General features: G+C 44.7%; 1 protein-coding gene across 2 annotated transcripts in view; it reads left to right on the top strand.

Moving 5' to 3' along the window:
* Positions 1–18,179, top strand: part of CACNB4 (calcium voltage-gated channel auxiliary subunit beta 4) — a 115,255-nt gene that overhangs the window by 53,421 nt on the left and 43,655 nt on the right. For both annotated transcript variants that reach the window (XM_063933541.1, XM_063933542.1), the window contains exons 2-7: positions 6,196–6,315; positions 9,497–9,619; positions 11,021–11,151; positions 11,325–11,401; positions 17,294–17,313; positions 17,398–17,478. In XM_063933541.1, the coding sequence (XP_063789611.1) occupies positions 6,196–6,315; positions 9,497–9,619; positions 11,021–11,151; positions 11,325–11,401; positions 17,294–17,313; positions 17,398–17,478 (552 nt within the window). The remainder of the gene's footprint in view (positions 1–6,195; positions 6,316–9,496; positions 9,620–11,020; positions 11,152–11,324; positions 11,402–17,293; positions 17,314–17,397; positions 17,479–18,179) is intronic.

An 18,179-nucleotide genomic window follows, 5' to 3' on the forward strand; every position in this document is an offset into this window, starting at 1 on the left:
CTGTTCGGGACCGCATTTGACGTCAGACACCCTCCCTTCAAATGCTTGGACACGCCTGCGTTTTTCCAAACACTCCCTAAAAACGGTCAGTTGACACCCACGAACGCCCTCTTTCTGTCAATCTCCTTGCGCACGCCTGTGCGAATGGATCCTTCGCACAAACCTGTCGCTGACCGGCGATCCCCTTTGCAGCCGTGCGTTACGCTGGCGCATTGCGGTGCATACGCATTGCGGTGCATGCGCAGTTCGGATATGATCGCCCGCTGTGCGAAAACGTAATGGGTTACTGTAATTCATATTATTCTTTTAAACTTGGAACAAACTTGTTATGATTGCTAAGTCTGCCTTATCATAAATATTAGGTGGGTTTACTATTTTTATATATGGTAAAGATCAAAGCCACATTTGTAGAATATAGGGGGTGATTCCGAGTTGTTCGCTCGCCAGCTGCTTTTAGCAGCATTGCACACGCTAGGCCGCCGCCCTCTGGGAGTGTATCTTAGCTTAGCAGAATTGCGAACGAAAGATTAGCAGAATTGCGAATAGAAATTTCTTAGCAGTTTCTGAGTAGCTCGAGACTTACTCCTACACTGCGATCAGCTCAGCCCGTTTCGTTCCTGGTTTGACGTCACAAACACGCCCAGCATTCGGCCAGCCACTCCGCCGTTTCTCCAGAGACTCACGCGTTTTTCCCTGACACGCCTGCGTTTTTCCGCACACTCCCACAAAATGGCCAGTTTCCGCCTAGAAACACCCACTTCCTGTCAATCACACTCCGATCACTTCAACGATGAAAATTCTTTGTTCGGACATGAGTAAATCTACTAAGTTTTGTGTTAAAATACTGACCGCATGCGCACTGCGTACCATGCGCATGCGCATTTTTGCCTTAATTGCTTCGTTGCGAAAATCGGCAACGAGCGAACAACTCGGAATGACCCCCTATAATGTAATATACAACAAATGACTAGTGATGAGCGGGTTCGGTTTCTCGGAAACCGACCCACCCGAACTTCAGCCTTTTTACACGGGTCCGAGGCAGACTCGGATCCTCCCGCCTTGCTCGGTTGACCCGAGCTCGCCCAAACGTCATCATCCCGCTGTCGGATTCTCGCGAGATTCGGATTCTATATAAGCAGCCGCGCGTCGCCGCCATTTTCACACATGCATTGAGATTGATAGGGAGAGGACGTGGCTGGCGTCCTCTCCGTTATAGTAGAAAAGAGTGACTTAGTTATAATTGTGGGGAGGATTGGGGACGGGGAGCAGCTGTTAGGGATTACAGTGCAGGGTTTTGATTATAATACCACCAGTGAGTTTAATCTGTTGTTTCTCTTCCTGGAAAAAAACGCTCCACCATATCTGTGCTCAGTGTGCTGCACTGCTGCATGATATATCTGTGCTGAGTGCACTGCTCACACTGCCTAATTGTGGGGACTGGGGAGCAGTTATAGCAGGAGTACAGTGCACAGTTTTGCTGACAGTGACCACCAGTCCAGTATACGTTTGTCTGCCTGAAAAACACTCCTGTGGTGGCTTTTTTTTTCTTCATACTAGTTTAGCAGTCTGCTGACAGTGTCCACCAGGTCCGTTATTATTATACAGTATATTATATATATATATATATATAGCAGTACAGTAGGCCACGGCTGTACCTACCTCTGTGTCGTCAGTGCACTCGTCGTCCATAAGTAATATAATACTATACTATCCATCTACATTGTATACCTGTGGTGGCTTTTTTTTTCTTCATACTAGTTTAGCAGTCTGCTGACAGTATCCACCAGGTCCGTTATTATTATACAGTATATTATATATATATATAGCAGTACGGTAGGCCACGGCTGTACCTACCTCTGTGTCGTCAGTGCACTCGTCCTCCATAAGTAATATAATACTATACTATCCATCCATCTACATTGTATACCTGTGGTGGCTTTTTTTTTTCTTCATACTAGTTTAGCAGTCTGCTGACAGTGTCCACCAGGTCCGTTATTATTATACAGTATATTATATATATATATATATATATATATATATATATATATATATATAGCAGTACGGTAGGCCACGGCTGTACCTACCTCTGTGTCGTCAGTGCACTCGTCCTCCATAAGTAATATAATACTATACTATCCATCCATCTACATTGTATACCTGTGGTGGCTTTTTTTTTCTTCATACTAGTTTAGCAGTCTGCTGACAGTGTCCACCAGGTCCGTTATTATTATACAGTATATTATATATAGCAGTACGGTAGGCCACGGCTGTACCTACCTCTGTGTCGTCAGTGCACTCGTCGTCCATAAGTAATATAATACTATACTATCCATCCATCTACATTGTATACCTGTGGTGGCTTTTTTTTTCTTCATACTAGTTTAGCAGTCTGCTGACAGTGTCCACCAGGTCCGTTATTATTATACAGTATATATATATATATATATATATAGCAGTACGGTAGGCCACGGCTGTATCTACCTCTGTGTCGTCAGTGCACTCGTCGTCCATAAGTAATATAATACTATACTATCCATCCATCTACATTGTATACCTGTGGTGGCTTTTTTTTTCTTCATACTAGTTTAGCAGTCTGCTGACAGTGTCCACCAGGTCCGTTATTATTATACAGTATATTATATATATATATAGCAGTACGGTAGGCCACGGCTGTACCTACCTCTGTGTCGTCAGTGCACTCGTCGTCCATAAGTAATATAATACTATACTATCCATCCATCTACATTGTATACCTGTGGTGGCTTTTTTTTCCTTCATACTAGTTTAGCAGTCTGCTGACAGTGTCCACCAGGTCCGTTATTATTATACAGTATATTATATATATATATATAGCAATACGGTAGGCCACGGCTGTACCTACCTCTGTGTCATCAGTGCACTCGTCCTCCATAAGTAATATAATACTATACTATACATCCATCTACATTGTATACCTGTGGTGGCTTTTTTTTTCTTCATACTAGTTTAGCAGTCTGCTGACAGTGTCCACCAGGTCCGTTATTATTATACAGTATATTATATATAGCAGTACGGTAGGCCACGGCTGTACCTACCTCTGTGTCGTCAGTGCACTCGTCGTCCATAAGTAATATAATACTATACTATCCATCCATCTACATTGTATACCTGTGGTGGCTTTTTTTTTCTTCATACTAGTTTAGCAGTCTGCTGACAGTGTCCACCAGGTCCATTATTATTATACAGTATATTATATATATATATATATATAGCAGTACGGTAGGCCACGGCTGTACCTACCTCTGTGTCGTCAGTGCACTCGTCGTCCATAAGTAATATAATACTATACTATCCATCCATCTACATTGTATACCTGTGGTGGCTTTTAGTTGTGCGCATTAAAATATGGAGAACAAAAATGTGGAGGTTAAAAAAATAGGGAAAGATCAAGATCCACTTCCACCTCGTGCTGAAGCTGCTGCCACTAGTCATGGAGCGAGACGATGAAATGCCATCAACGTCGTCTGCCAAGGCCGATGCCCAATGTCATAGTACAGAGCATGTGCACAAGTGGAGCAGGGCAGACTCAGGACTATATGACTGTGACAGCCCACTGGGTAGATGTATTGCCTCCCGCTGCAAGAACAGCAGCGGCGGCACCAGTAACAGCATCTCGCAAACGCCAACTCGTTCCTAGGCAGGCTACGCTTTGTATCACCGCTTTCCAGAATACGCACACAGCTGAAAACCTCTTACGGCAACTGAGGAAGATCATCGCAGAATGGCTTACCCCAATTGGACTCTCCTGGGGATTTGTGGCATCGGACAACGCCAGCAATATTGTGCGTGCATTACATCTGGGCAAATTCCAGCACGTCCCATGTTTTGCACATACCTTGAATTTGGTGGTGCAGAACTATTTAAAAACGACAGGGGTGTGCAAGAGATGCTGTCGGTGGCCAGAAGAATTGCGGGCCACTTTCGGCGTACAGGCACCGCGTACAGAAGACTGGAGCACCACCAAAAACACCTGAACCTGCCCTGCCATCATCTGAAGCAAGAGGTGGTAACGAGGTGGAATTCAACCCTCTATATGCTTCAGAGGATGGAGGAGCAGCAAAAGGCCATTCAAGCCTATACATCTGCCCATGATATAGGCAAAGGAGGTGGAATGCACCTGTCTCAAGCGCAGTGGAGAATGATTTCAACGTTGTGCAAGGTTCTGCAACCTTTTGAACTTGCCACACGTGAAGTCAGTTCAGACACTGCCAGCCTGAGTCAGGTCATTCCCCTCATCAGGCTTTTGCAGAAGAAGCTGGAGGCATTGAAGGAGGAGCTAAAACAGAGCGATTCCGCTAGGCATGTGGGACTTGTGGATGGAGCCCTTCATTCGCTTAACCAGGATTCACGGGTGGTCAATCTGTTGAAATCAGAGCACTACATTTTGGCCACCGTGCTCGATCCTAGATTTAAAACCTACGTTGGATCTCTCTTTCCGGCAGACACAAGTCTGCAGAGGTTCAAAGACCTGCTGGTGAGAAAATTGTCAAGTCAAGCGGAACGCGACCCGTCAACATCTCCTCCTTCACATTCTCCCGCAACTGGGGGTGCGAGGAAAAGGCTACGAATTCCGAGCCCACCCGCTGGCGGTGATGCAGGGCAGTCTGGAGCGACTGCTGATGCTGACATCTGGTCCGGACTGAAGGACCTGCCAACGATTACTGACATGTCGTCTACTGTCACTGCATATGATTCTCTCACCATTGAAAGAATGGTGGAGGATTATATGAGTGACCGCATCCAAGTAGGCACGTCAGACGTACGGACTGTACATATACTGGCAGGAAAAAGAGGCAATTTGGAGGCCCTTGCACAAACTGGCTTTATTCTACATAAGTTGCCCTCCCTCCAGTGTGTACTCCGAAAGAGTGTTTAGTGCCGCCGCTCACCTTGTCAGCAATCGGCGTACGAGGTTACTTCCAGAAAATGTGGAGAAGATGATGTTCATTAAAATGAATTATAATCAATTCCTCCATGGAGACATTCACCAGCAGCAATTGCCTCCAGAAAGTACACGGGGACCTGAGATGGTGGATTCCAGTGGGGACGAATTAATAATCTGTGAGGAGGGATGTACACAGTGAAAGGGGTGAGGAATCGGACGATGAGGAGGAGGTGGACATCTTGCCTCTGTAGAGCCAGTTTGTGCAAGGAGAGATTGATTGCTTCTTTTTTGGTGGGGGCCCAAACCAACCAGTCATTTCAGTCACAGTCGTGTGGCAGACCCTGTCGCTGAAATGATGGGTTCGTTAAAGTGTGCATGTCCTGTTTATACAACATAAGGGTGGGTGGGAGGGCCCAAGGACAATTCCATCTTGCACCTCTTTTTTCTTTCATTTTTCTTTGCGTCATGTGCTGTTTGGGGAGTATTTTTTTGAAGGGCCATCCTGCGTGACACTGCAGTGCCACTCCTAGATGGGCCAGGTGTTTGTGTCGGCCACTTGTGTCGCTTAGCTTAGTCACACAGCGACCTTGGTGCGCCTCTTTTTTTCTTTGCGTCATGTGCTGTTTGGGAAATACTTTTTTCAAGTGCCATCCTGTCTGACACTGCAGTGCCACTCCTAGATGGGCCAGGTGTTTGTGTCGGCCACTTGGGTCGCTTAGCTTAGTCACACAGCTACCTCGGTGCAAATTTTAGGACTAAAAATAATATTGTGAGGTGTGAGGTGTTCAGAATAGACTGAAAATGAGTGGAAATTATGGTTATTGAGGTTAATAATACTATGGGATCAAAATGACCCCCAAATTCTATGATTTAAGCTATTTTTTAGGTTTTTTTGAAAAAAACACCCGAATCCAAAACACACCCGAATCCGAAAAAAAAAAATTCGGTGAGGTTTTGCCAAAACGCGTTCGAACCCAAAACACGGCCGCGGAACCGAACCCAAAACCAAAACACAAAACCCGAAAAATTTCCGGTGCACATCACTACTTATGCATATGTATATGTAACTGGTTTTAACACATGTATTGAACTGGGATAATGTCAAAGATCAGTAAACAGCCACTTTAACACAGTACTGTAAATGTAAAAAGACTCAAAGTTTGGTCGGCGATCCTGTTTCCATAGTAGGAAATGTACGTACAGTAGGTTGTATCACAGTCATATTGGATTCTCTAAATGACCTGCAGTAATTCCTGTTCTGTGTTTTCTAGGGATCAGCAGATTCTTACACCAGCAGACCATCAGACTCGGATGTTTCTCTGGAAGAGGACAGGGAAGCCATACGCCAAGAGAGAGAACAGCAAGCTGCAGTACAACTCGAAAGAGCCAAAGTAATGCGCATACCTCTACTGAGAAACTAAATAGCAACGAATGTGACATAAAGCATATAGCAAAATGAAAATCCTATCATAACTAATACATCACAGTAATATAACAATGATAACATAACTGAAATGTTGACTACACTTTTTACTTAGATCGATAACCTTCAATTAATAATATTATTTGCTATTTTCTTTCATTGCTAAACCTGTGAGAATTTTTTTTAGCTACATGTTTTGCAGATATGACTTTTATATGGTCTGTGAGCACTTGCTGCAGTCTATACCACACACAGACACACAGAATAGAACAAAGGTGGAATAGTCTTTTAGGAATATTTATCATTGGTAGCAGTGGTGCCCTAAAAAATACCAGTGGTATTTAATTAAAGCAGAGGTTCTCAAATGCGGTGTACAACTCTGGGGGAGGGAGATGTATCAAGCCTTGGAGAGAGATAAAGAGAAGTTGCCCAAATCAAACCAACCAGCTACTGTTATTGATCTAGCAGAGTCTATGAATAACAATTGGATTTTGATTAGTTACTTTGGGCATATTCTCCACTTTACTTCTCTCCAGGGCTTGGTACATCTCCCTTTAAGACACTAAGAACACCCAACAATTATGAGCAAGGGAATACGTGTTTTTTTAACCCCTTAGCTTCCAGCATGAATGGGACTCGCGGACAGTCTTGGTGACCATGCAGACCATACATACCACTTGCACTAGGCAATTAAGGGGATAGATTTACTAAAGTGCGGGATTTTAGAAGTGGAGATGTTGCCCAATCAGATTCTAGCTATTATCTTCTAGAAGGTGCTATATAAATGTTAAGTAGAAGCTGTTTGGTTGCTATGGGCAACATCTCCATTTCTAAAAACTTGCACTTTAGTAAATATACCCCAAGGTGTCAAATCTTACTGAGTAGATAGTCTACAAAATACTTTCATATTTGCTTATTTTGATGCAAGCAAAAAAAGAAGAAAAAAATAATAATTTGCAAAACTGTCTTTAATCAATTCGTAAATTGAGGGGGACATTTACTAAGCAGTGATAGGAGCGGAGAAGTGAGCCAGTGGAGAAGTTGCCCCATCAACCAATCAGCATTCCTTTATAATTTTATAGTATGCAAATTATAGATGTTACTTTAGTGCTGATTGGTTGCCATGGGCAACTTCTCCACTGGCTCACTTCTCCGCTCTTATCACTGCTTAGTAAATGTCCCCCTAAGTTGCTTATCTGCATTATAACAGTGATATATCATACAGTAACCGTGTCACAAGTCTATATATTATATAGCATTGTCTGTCATCTATTGTATACATAATGTAATATAATGCATGTACCTATAGTAATGAGACAATTGTGATATAAACCACACAGCAATGGTACTAGTGACAGGAAACATTTGTTAACAATAATGCAATAATTGTACTTAAGACCATATAGCAATTATACAGTACAGATTGCATACACCATATACTGTAGTTGTTATGCAAAACATTCTATTGGGAATCACCTTTTTTAGGGCTCAAGTACAAGGGCACATTTGGCACATTGATTCATAGTTGTATGCTAATGCAATACAGCTGCGATCCCGTATGCAGGTACTATGCGACAATATGCAAGTTTCTCAGCTGGCTGGATTTGTATTGAGACGCCCACAGGTGGAAGGTTGAATACAAAGATGCAGCAAGAGCAACGGATGCTTACCTGTCTAGCCGGGGTGGGGGCTGGCTAATGTACTCCCGGCTGCAGTCACTGACCTCCCGGTGATTGATGGCTGATGTCACTGGGAGGTGGTGCTTAGTTCCACCTTCAGTTGGAGGGGTCGGGCTTAGGTCTGGTGGTAGGGCTGCTGAACAGACTGGCCTTTATGGACTGCATCAGCTGCAGCCCATAGAATCCAGATAGGGCTAACGATAAAGCAGGGGAGTGGCTTCCCATAGGAAGTGCTCCCTCTGTTATCGCAGTCCGGACTGGCAGTCCCGGGAGATAAAACGCCTCCACCTCGGACTGAGAGTCTGGCTATGATTAGCAGGGAAAGCTTCCAATGGGAAGTCACTGCCGTTGCTAGGTAGTCCCTGAGGGTGGTGGGTTTTACTGGGGGGAGGGGGGGGGGGGACTGCAGCCATGGAGCCCATAGGTAAAATCTGCCACTGGTTGCAGATCATTCGATTGATGTGGTCCTGAGTAGCTCTATGATCAAACAGAATGGCTGTGGGAACTGAGGTACTGGTGCTATGTTTTCTGTGCACGGGATTGGAGTCACAGGTTGCTGGAAACGGTTGTGACATGCCTGCATTTTTGCCACCACTCCCCGTCCACCTTCTACAAACGACCCCTGCCTCTCAATCTCTTTGTGAATAAGTCCTTTCTGCGACCGCCATTGCGGCACATGTACAATACAACGTAGACTCATTTGCAGTCAGTCGATAATCACTCAGCTGGGAAAACATTGGGTTTGCGTACAACTCTGAATCACGCCCCTTGACACTTGGGGTCCCAGTTTGGTTGCATACTAACACTTGCAGCACTAGTTAAGAAAAACCAAAGTTTGAGCATGATGATTAAACTATGTTGCAGTGATACAATGCAAGTGGCAAGAACCATATAGTAAGTAATACATTTATTGTAACTCATAAAGCAAAAATACAAGTGATATAAACCACAAAGTACTGATACAATAACTGTGATAGCATCCATATAATAGTGACAAAAACTATCTAGTAATTATATAATAATTGAAATATATACCTTACATTAATTGTACAAGTGCCACCTTACACTCCAAATACATTCTCATGTCACTTATTGTTTTCTTACACATCAGAACAGTATTTGTTTCACTTGAACCAACCATGTTGCTGTGTAAGAGGTGCTGCCGGAGCCACTGTGCCAGTAATGGGCATTTCTCATCCCGAGCTGAGCCATATGGTACAAATTACACAGGACCACAATTGCCATATTCACTGTGACCAACAAAAGACGGTTGCACTCTGCAAGTCACAGACTACAGCACGATAACATAATTCCACAGACGCTCGTCTAGTTGGGTGCTAATTATTTGGCAGCATACTTTATATGGAGACTGGTAAATCAATATTTGCTATTTAATAAGAATTGTCTGATTACAGTAAAAGATTGATGCAGATGTTGCTGTCTATTTATGATGGGTATATGTGTCTTTAGACTAAGCCAGTGGCATTTGCTGTGAAGACGAATGTGAGTTACTGCGGGGCTCTCGATGAAGATGTACCGGTGCCAAGCACTGCCATTTCTTTTGATGCCAAGGACTTTTTACACATTAAAGAGGTAAATCTGGGATGGATTTCTCTTGCCACCTGTCACTAGCTAATAAAGCATCAGCGGTCAGACCACAGCTTGTTAAGGCTAAGAGGAAAACTGACCAGCTGCCATGTCCCAGAAGAAAGGATTTGATTAACCTCTTCAGAACAAAAGGCTTCATCAGCTGCATATTAGATGAAGAGGTGATCTACTTGCAGGGTGATAAGACTGTGATTTTAATGTGTATGGAAGACAGATGTCAATAATGTAATGTTCTTATTGGATGGATTTCACGTTAAACGGTATCTGTCTCCTGAACAGTAAAGAAGCAGCCATATTGTAGGCAGGTCCAGTAAAAACAGGAAGGTAACAGAAAACTAGAAACGTATGAGGCACAAAGGGAAGGCTGACTAGCTGAGGTGGTTTAAGAGAGGTGAGGGCCCGTGTGCAGTCTCCATGCAGGCCCACTCCTTTGTGGCAGTGCAGTGGACTCTCTAAGGGCTGGATTGGCCATCTGGAAACAATGGCCTGTTGGGACAGGCCGGTAGTGCTGGGCTCTGCAAGCAGCGCAGCCATGTCTCACTGTTTGCCCGCCCGCCCACTCGTACGTGCTCAGTATATGGATAGATGGGGGCATGCCCTGAGGCCAGACTCATGGCACACCCCCCTCAGCCGTGGTCATGCCCCCTTTGTCGCACCACAGCGGCGGGAAGAATCAAGCATCGCATTTTGCATGCGGTACATCCTGCCACTCACCGCATGCGTTATTAACATAGTATGCATGAAGATGATCACTAAGGTCAGCTCTTACGGTAAGAGCTGTCCTTTGCGATGATAGGACTTCCAGGTTTAGGAAGTGCTGGGAGGAAGCTGATTGGATCTCCCTCTCAGAGGGGCAGTGCGATAGAGGCTCATGGGCTTCTGTTGGGCAATGCCAACCGGGCCGGCTCTAGGGCACCAGGATCTGGAGGCGGGGGGGGGGGGGGGAGGGGCAGCCCTGAGTCTACTTATAACAATGTTAAGGCTAACTCTGTGTAAAGTAATGCAGATGGCTGCTGTTGAACTTCTAAGATGCTATCTCCACACTTTCACCTGGGACTGGAAAGTGGTTATTGCTGTGTGGGTTGGGGGGATAGGCTGCAGTTTTAGCTAAGGTGCTGAGAAACCTTGAACCGGCCTAAAGATGGCATTGCACACTGCATCATAGCCACGGAATCTGTCACATTCTGGGGGCTTGGTGCATATGTGGGGCATGGCCAAACCTCAGAAAACTGCATTTTTAAGCATTCTGCATCCTGCCTAGTATTTGGGAGAGAAAGAATGGAGCCATTTCCTCTGTGTTTTTATTATGTAGTAATATGTTTTAACAGCATCTTAATACAAAAATAAAAATATCACAAAAAATAAACCAAATATTTGTCCATCCAGAAATACAATAATGACTGGTGGATCGGGAGGTTGGTTAAAGAAGGCTGTGAGATTGGCTTCATTCCAAGCCCTCTGAGGTTGGAGAATATTCGAATTCAGCAAGAACAGAAGAGGGGACGTTTTCACGGAGGGTAAGAAATAGTCACATTTACAATGGGAAGTAAGGTGCCTACTGTATGTGTCCCTGGGGCGGATACAGCTGTCTCAGCCATGTTTGTTGGAACCGATGAGTTTTCTGTCTTTAGAACTGTGCTACACAAGTTTGCTTGGCTGGTTTACTTATTTGGATTATTTCTTCTAACAGTAAATCAAGTGGTACTTCTTCTTCAAGTCTTGGGGAAATGGTATCAGGGACATTCCGAGCAACCCCACCATCTGCCGGTGAGACATGCACTGGGTTTTGATGTTATGATTTGTGTGATTGGTAAACACACTTTTCATCTTAGCAACCATGTAGTAAACCAACGTGTTTGGCATGTTTAATGTACACTTATCTTCTATATTGCCATGTTGTTTTCCTCGTAATAAGCAATATGGCAATTTTGTTGTAAAAAAACGTTGGCTGCGAACAAGCTCACAGGGGCCGATTTAATTGTTTTGGGCGTCTAAAAAAAAATCCTGTCTAAACGGGACCGTTTAGACACCAAAGCAATTGTCACAATTCAATTGTGTTTGGGCGCTCATGCACATCGTGCGAGTATAACGCTTCCTGACTTGCCTCTTTACCGAGGAGAAGCAGGAAGCAGAGGCGTCGAGATGTATTAACATCTTGGATGCTGAAGAAATCGCTACCTGTGCCCCACAGTGCATCAGCCTAGTGCTGATGTGCTGTGTCTCTCCTCCGCCCGTCTCTAGTGCACTACTCTGGTGAGATCTCACATGCAGCCCGAAGCCGGCAGTTGCTGCAGCCGCAGGTGTATGGGATTGCGTGCTTATAAGAACTGACCGTTGCCAGCTCTCTCCTACAGCTGGTAATTGCCCATTATTTCAGCCGCTCACAGATTCAGTGTAGATGTTGATGTCTTTTGTAACACTTTCATTGTGATGTTTTAATTCATGCATTTTATGGGGGGGTTTTATGATGTCATAAATTGTGTTTTACTATACAGTATTACACTATTGGCGGTATTCAATTCTTTCCACCCCTTTCTCACCCGTTCTGTTTCGGCTGAGGGGCGTGGTATTATCATTTCAGCTCGTTCCCCGAGGTAGCGAGGCGCCCAACCCTTTACGAAGCTAAACCTGATTACTACGGGTGAGATATGCACAATAACGGGGATCACTTTAGAAAGGAGATTGGGCGTGATATATCCTTTGAATACTGCCCTACGTATTCAGTTATCCCCTTTCTTTCCGGCGTCGCCCATTAATATTGTGGTGTGGATAACATCCTCTGGGAGGTTTAAAAAGTCGAAAATATTGTACGGAACCAAAGAAACCACAATATCAGCTGTGGTTTACTTTATAAGCGCTGGTAGAGCGGTATTCTGTAATCTGTGTGCAACTGATCATTCATACACTGCCCTCCATATCGATGTGCTATTTTGTAGATAACAGTGCCGATAATGACAGGGGCACATAGTGTCCCTGTCACTGGACACACCACCCCATTAATACGTGAGGAAAAGCAGCATCAGTACACATAATGTGTGCTGATACAACTTACCCCCCATAACCACAATTAACCACAGGGCAGTACGGACGGTGTAATGGTTAGCATTACTGCCTCACAGCACTGACGTCATGGGTTCGATTCCCACCATGGCCCTTACTGTGCGGAGTTTGTATATTCTCCCCGTACTTGCGTGGGTTTCCTCCGGGTACTCTGGTTTCCTCCCACAATCCAAAAATATACTGGTAGGTTAATTGTCTCCCAACAAAAATAAACCCTAGTGTGAATGTATGTGTGTGTACATGTGGTAGGGACTATAGATTGTAAGCTCCACTGGGGCAGGGACTGATGTGAATGAGCAAATATTCTCTGTAAAAGCGCTGCGGAATATGTGTGTGCTATATAAATAACTAGTAATAATAATAATACATCTACCTCTCAGTCATAAGAGATGGATGACATCACTCTGTGGCTCAGTGAGGTTATTAGTGAATTGGTAGGCGTCCTCCACTATGCGTAATTGATACTTGTATTTGGTGGCACTTTGTGACAGGAACTCTACTTTATAATTTCCTATTTTTGTAACCTGCCCCCTCCCTGCTCCATGAGAACTCAGAGGGGAGGTACAAGTGGTAAGCGCAAGGGGCATAGTAAAATCACCAACATGGTCCCAGCCCAACTACTGCAATTAACATTTTGCAGCAAAATGCATCCTTAAGCGCCCATCCAGAGGCGGCCCCGGGGTCAGTGACGGTGCGGTAAACAGTCCCCTCTCACTGACAGGAGGTGTGGCCTCATTGGAAGCCCGAATTTACTACAATTCTGGGGCGTGGCTTCATGGGAAGCCCCGTTACATCACTCCAGGAGCTGTCCCTGGAGACTCTGGCTGCACTGTCAACTCCTCTTCAGTGACGAACACTGCAACAGAATGTTACAGTGCAGCATCCGTCTCCATGTCACTGTGGAGGAGGCGGCATTTTGGTGTCACCCCCTGGACCCCCGGGTGCCGTTTGCACTAGGGTCTTGGAGGGGACCACAAAATGTGTGAGTCGCCCAGACATTCTGGGATGCCATGCTTACCTACGTTGCTCAGATTAAGCAAAACATAATGATTACTATAGAAATTCGTACTTGTTATAGAGGCTGCATTTTTGCCATTGGGTTCATTTGATATAAATAAGAATTAGGGGGTTATTTGTGTGTATAATCAGGGTTGCAAGGTGATTTATCCACTGAATAATGACACGGCTCAGGCTTGTAATGTGGGAAAACCAGTTATCTTCAGAAGCCTGTCAGCACACATAATGGGGCTGGGGAGTTGTGCTGTAATATTAGAAGCACTGGCATCAGAATGACTGCTGAAGTGGCTGTGCTAAGAGTGCTGGACTTGTATGTAAGGCAGTTACTGAAGGAACCGTCCTCGGCTCTTCTCCATGCACTCAGACAGTGCCACTGCCAGTAATCTTACATTTACAAGACTACATTTAGACAAAAGCCAGGAAAGGCCTCTGCTTTGAAAAGCAACATAGCTAAATAAGACATGAGATTGAAAAGCAGAATGCAAGCAAATGGGTAAGAAATGATTTACATAGACAGCAATGGGATATTGGGCAACATATAAATGAATGTGAGACAGAGGATGTAGAACAGCGGTGGCCAACCTGTGGCTCTTGAGCCGCATGTGGCTCTTTCTTTACTCAAATGTGGCTCCCAACACTCTAAATCATGTGACCACAACAGATACAGAAACCGCTGCACTCCAGCCAGACACGCAGCAGCACTACAGGGACTGAAAACTGAGGGAGCCAAATACTAGAGGTGAGACATCCACTGGCAAATAGAGGCCACATAAGGGGCTGCCGCAATCACGGGCTTGGCAACCTTTAGCCTGGGGGGCAGACTCAAGCAAGCGCCGCGGCTCCATTTTTTATAGGAAATCTGCAGTCAAGTGGTTCTGGAACACTTATATTGCACTGGACCAGGGGTCAGATGGCACCTTGCCCACCCCCCTTCCCTGCCAGTCCCTGGGCACAAGTTGGGGGGACTGCAGTGACATATGAGGGTGGGTTGGAGTGACACAAGTCGGGGCTGGCTGGAGTGACACAGGAGTGTTCTGGCAGGAGAGACACAATGGGGGAGCTGACTAGTGACATACTGTAGGAGGGTCTGTCTTTTTCAATGTATTTTATACCAGGGGTGTGTCCTAGCTGGCATAAAGCCACACCCCATTTTTGCACACGCGCCTTCGGCTCAATGTCGGCTCTTTGACGTACCTAACAAGATTTTTTGGCTCTTTGTCTCTGCCTGGTTGGCCACCCCTGATGTGGAATATGTTCAATTCCATCCCATCATGTGCAACCAGTTTTGGCCCAGAATGACTTTCTGTCTTTGTTCGGTGCCATTGATCACACTAAAGGTCCATACACACGGTGAGATTCGGGCTATGCCCGGTTCTCACTATGCGACAGGGGCTAGGTCGGCATCGCAAGCTCGATGAGTGTGCTTGCGATACTGACTATGTGCAATTTTGGCTAAGTGTCAATTTTGACTATCTCTTCTATAGAGATAGTCAAAATTGACTTGCCTGCACAATCTATCTAGGCTTGCGATGCTGACCGCGCATCGGCATCGAATCGGGATTGCAAGGTGACTTTCATCTTGCGATCTGCACTAATTTTTATTACGATTTTGACTATATAGTCAAAATCGTAAGAAAATATCTCACCGTGTGTACACACCATAAAGCATGCACATCACAAGACTGAACAATGGAAATCAGTGTTTTTGCAGTAAAATAAAAAAAACGAATACCTTCTTTACTTTTGAGGTAGTAATGGTAAAATAATTTTTTGCTGTAATAAAATTATTATTAGTTATTCATTTAACGATATAATCCAGTGGTTCCCAAACTGTGTGCCTAGGCAACCTGGGGTACCTCAGGCAGGGTTGGACTGGCCCACAGGGGTACAGGGGAACCCCCCGGTGGGCCCCACCACCTGGAGGGGATGGGGTGGGGGGGCCCACCTTCCCCTCTAGGGATCAGATTCCAGACTGTGCACTAGAATTATACATTATCCATATGTTACCTTATGCTGCACAGACTATGGTATTGGGCAATGCAGTTATATATCTGGTATTTTATCATGCATGGACTAGCAGTATTTGCTATATATATATATATATATCAAGGGGCCAAGACCGTGCACTCTAATGGTTAGCCAAACCTCTGTGGTGGCTGGCCACACCCCTTTTGGAGACTGCCATACCCCTAAACATGGGCCTCTACCACTGCATTCTCCCTGTGGGCCCTTCATGCCCCAGTCTGAAACTGACCTCAGGGCACCTGCAGGGGTGCCCTGTGTTGGTGGTCCAGGACCAATTCTTATTTATTTATGGTCGATGTAATAGGCAAAACCAGTGCTTGTGGCTTCCAATATGTGGACAAACAGAAGGGAATCCTGTCCCTCGCCACATAACTGACCCTAAGGATGACATATAATAAACACAATTGACTTCATTTAATATTTTTTTCTGAATTTCTTAATAAGAACCTATTGGTCAAGGGGTGCCGTGAAAAAAATACGGATATTCTATGGTGCAGTGATTCAAACAAGTTTGGGAAACACTGATATAATCCTTTAAATAAATGATCTTTATTAAATAGGCTCAGGGGGGACAATATAGAATCCACCCTTTTTACACCTGCATTGTGTGTGTTATTGGAGGAATGATCAGCTGAATCGATTCTGTTTAAACCTATACTGCTGACATGGATACAATATAGAATCCACCCTATTTACACCTGCATTGTGTGTGTTATTGGAGGAATGATCAGCTGAATCAGTTCTAAAGGATTCTGTTTAAACCTTTACTGCTGACATGGGTGGTCATTCCGAGTTGTTCGCTCGCAAGCTGCTTTTAGCAGCTTTGCACACGCTAAGCCGCCGCCTACTGGGAGTGAATCTTAGCTTATCAAAATTGCGAACGAAAGATTAGCAGAATTGCGAATAGACACTTCTTAGCAGTTTCTGAGTAGCTCCAGACTTACTCGGCATCTGCGATCAGTTCAGTCAGTTTCGTTCCTGGTTTGACGTCACAAACACACCCAGCGTTCGCCCAGACACCCCTCCGTTTCTCCAGCCACTCCCGCGCTTTTCCCAGAAACGGTAGCGTTTTTTCGCACACACCCATAAAACGGCCTGTTTCCGCCCAGAAACACCCACTTCCTGTCAATCACATTACGATCACCAGAACGAAGAAAAAACCTCGTAATGCCGTGAGTAAAATACCTAACTGCATAGCAAATTTACTTGCGCAGTCGCACTGCGGACATTGCGCATGCGCATTAGCGACTAATCGCTCCGTTGCGAGAAAAAAATACTGAGCGAACAACTCGGAATGACCCCCATGGTTACAATGCATTAACTTACATTAGTACTGTGTGGGGACTCATTGTTGACATTGTGACTGTCAAACAAGCATACCCACCCACACCAGACCTGCAAACAACTCGCTGAGGTCTAGCTGCCAAGAATTGTAGCCGGCTGATGATCACACACATACATACGCCAATCTGGTCCCTGATTTTCAAAGCCGCCAAATCAAAGCAGGATGTGATTTTGTTCTGCAAAGCTATTGACTTCATTCTCTTTGTTTTCTAGCCAAACAGAAGCAGAAAGTGGTGAGTTGCTTTCACTACATCTCACGGATTGGTCTCTGAATGCCAGTTGCATGGTTTCCTAACAGAATATTATTGTGTTTTCAGACTGAACATGTTCCGCCTTATGATGTTGTACCATCCATGCGGCCGGTAGTATTAGTTGGTCCGTCACTGAAAGGTTATGAGGTATGTTCGTAAATTACAAGTCCTTAATGAAGTAACAGGTGTAAACACCTCATCCATCTGTATATATGTTATTAATCAAATGTAAAGGTACAAATATCAAGCTTCTCTCTTAATAAAGGTCCATAATAGGATCACAGTACTGTCAGGACTTACCAATTTTAGTATAGTCATTGGCAAATGAAAAGATAGTGTTCAGGGCTGTCAAAACAGCTGTCAGGACCCAGCACTAGGGGGCGCAAGCAAGTGTGAAAAGGCACTGGCGCGCCCCATTGCAAATACCAGGACTTTCTATAGAAGCTGTGAACACAGTTGAAGGGATGCACCTAGACCTGGCTTCTGTACTTTGTACTCAAACTCCCCTTCCTCACAGCATCCCTGTATGCATCACAGTATGCTGTATGTGGATGGCGGAAGTTGCATCAGTGCCTTCCATTTTGTTATGCAGGAAGTGTTTGTTAAACAGGAAGTGCCTCTGCAGCCATTGTTCAGCTTGACTGCTGTTAGTTAAGACACACTTCTACAGTTCTCCAGAATCCTGTGGTGATTTCCACACGAACTGCTATACCGCCCTTGCATGTGATTCTCCATTTATATGCAGATGATAACTTCCACTTGAATATGACATACTTTACACTGTATTATGGAGGTGTGAGGTTATCACCCAAGGGAGTGCTGTTTGTTGTATTATGCTATCCTTACCA

This window comes from Pseudophryne corroboree, chromosome 7 (assembly GCF_028390025.1).
Source record: "Pseudophryne corroboree isolate aPseCor3 chromosome 7, aPseCor3.hap2, whole genome shotgun sequence".
Classification (NCBI taxonomy): Eukaryota; Metazoa; Chordata; class Amphibia; order Anura; family Myobatrachidae; genus Pseudophryne; species Pseudophryne corroboree.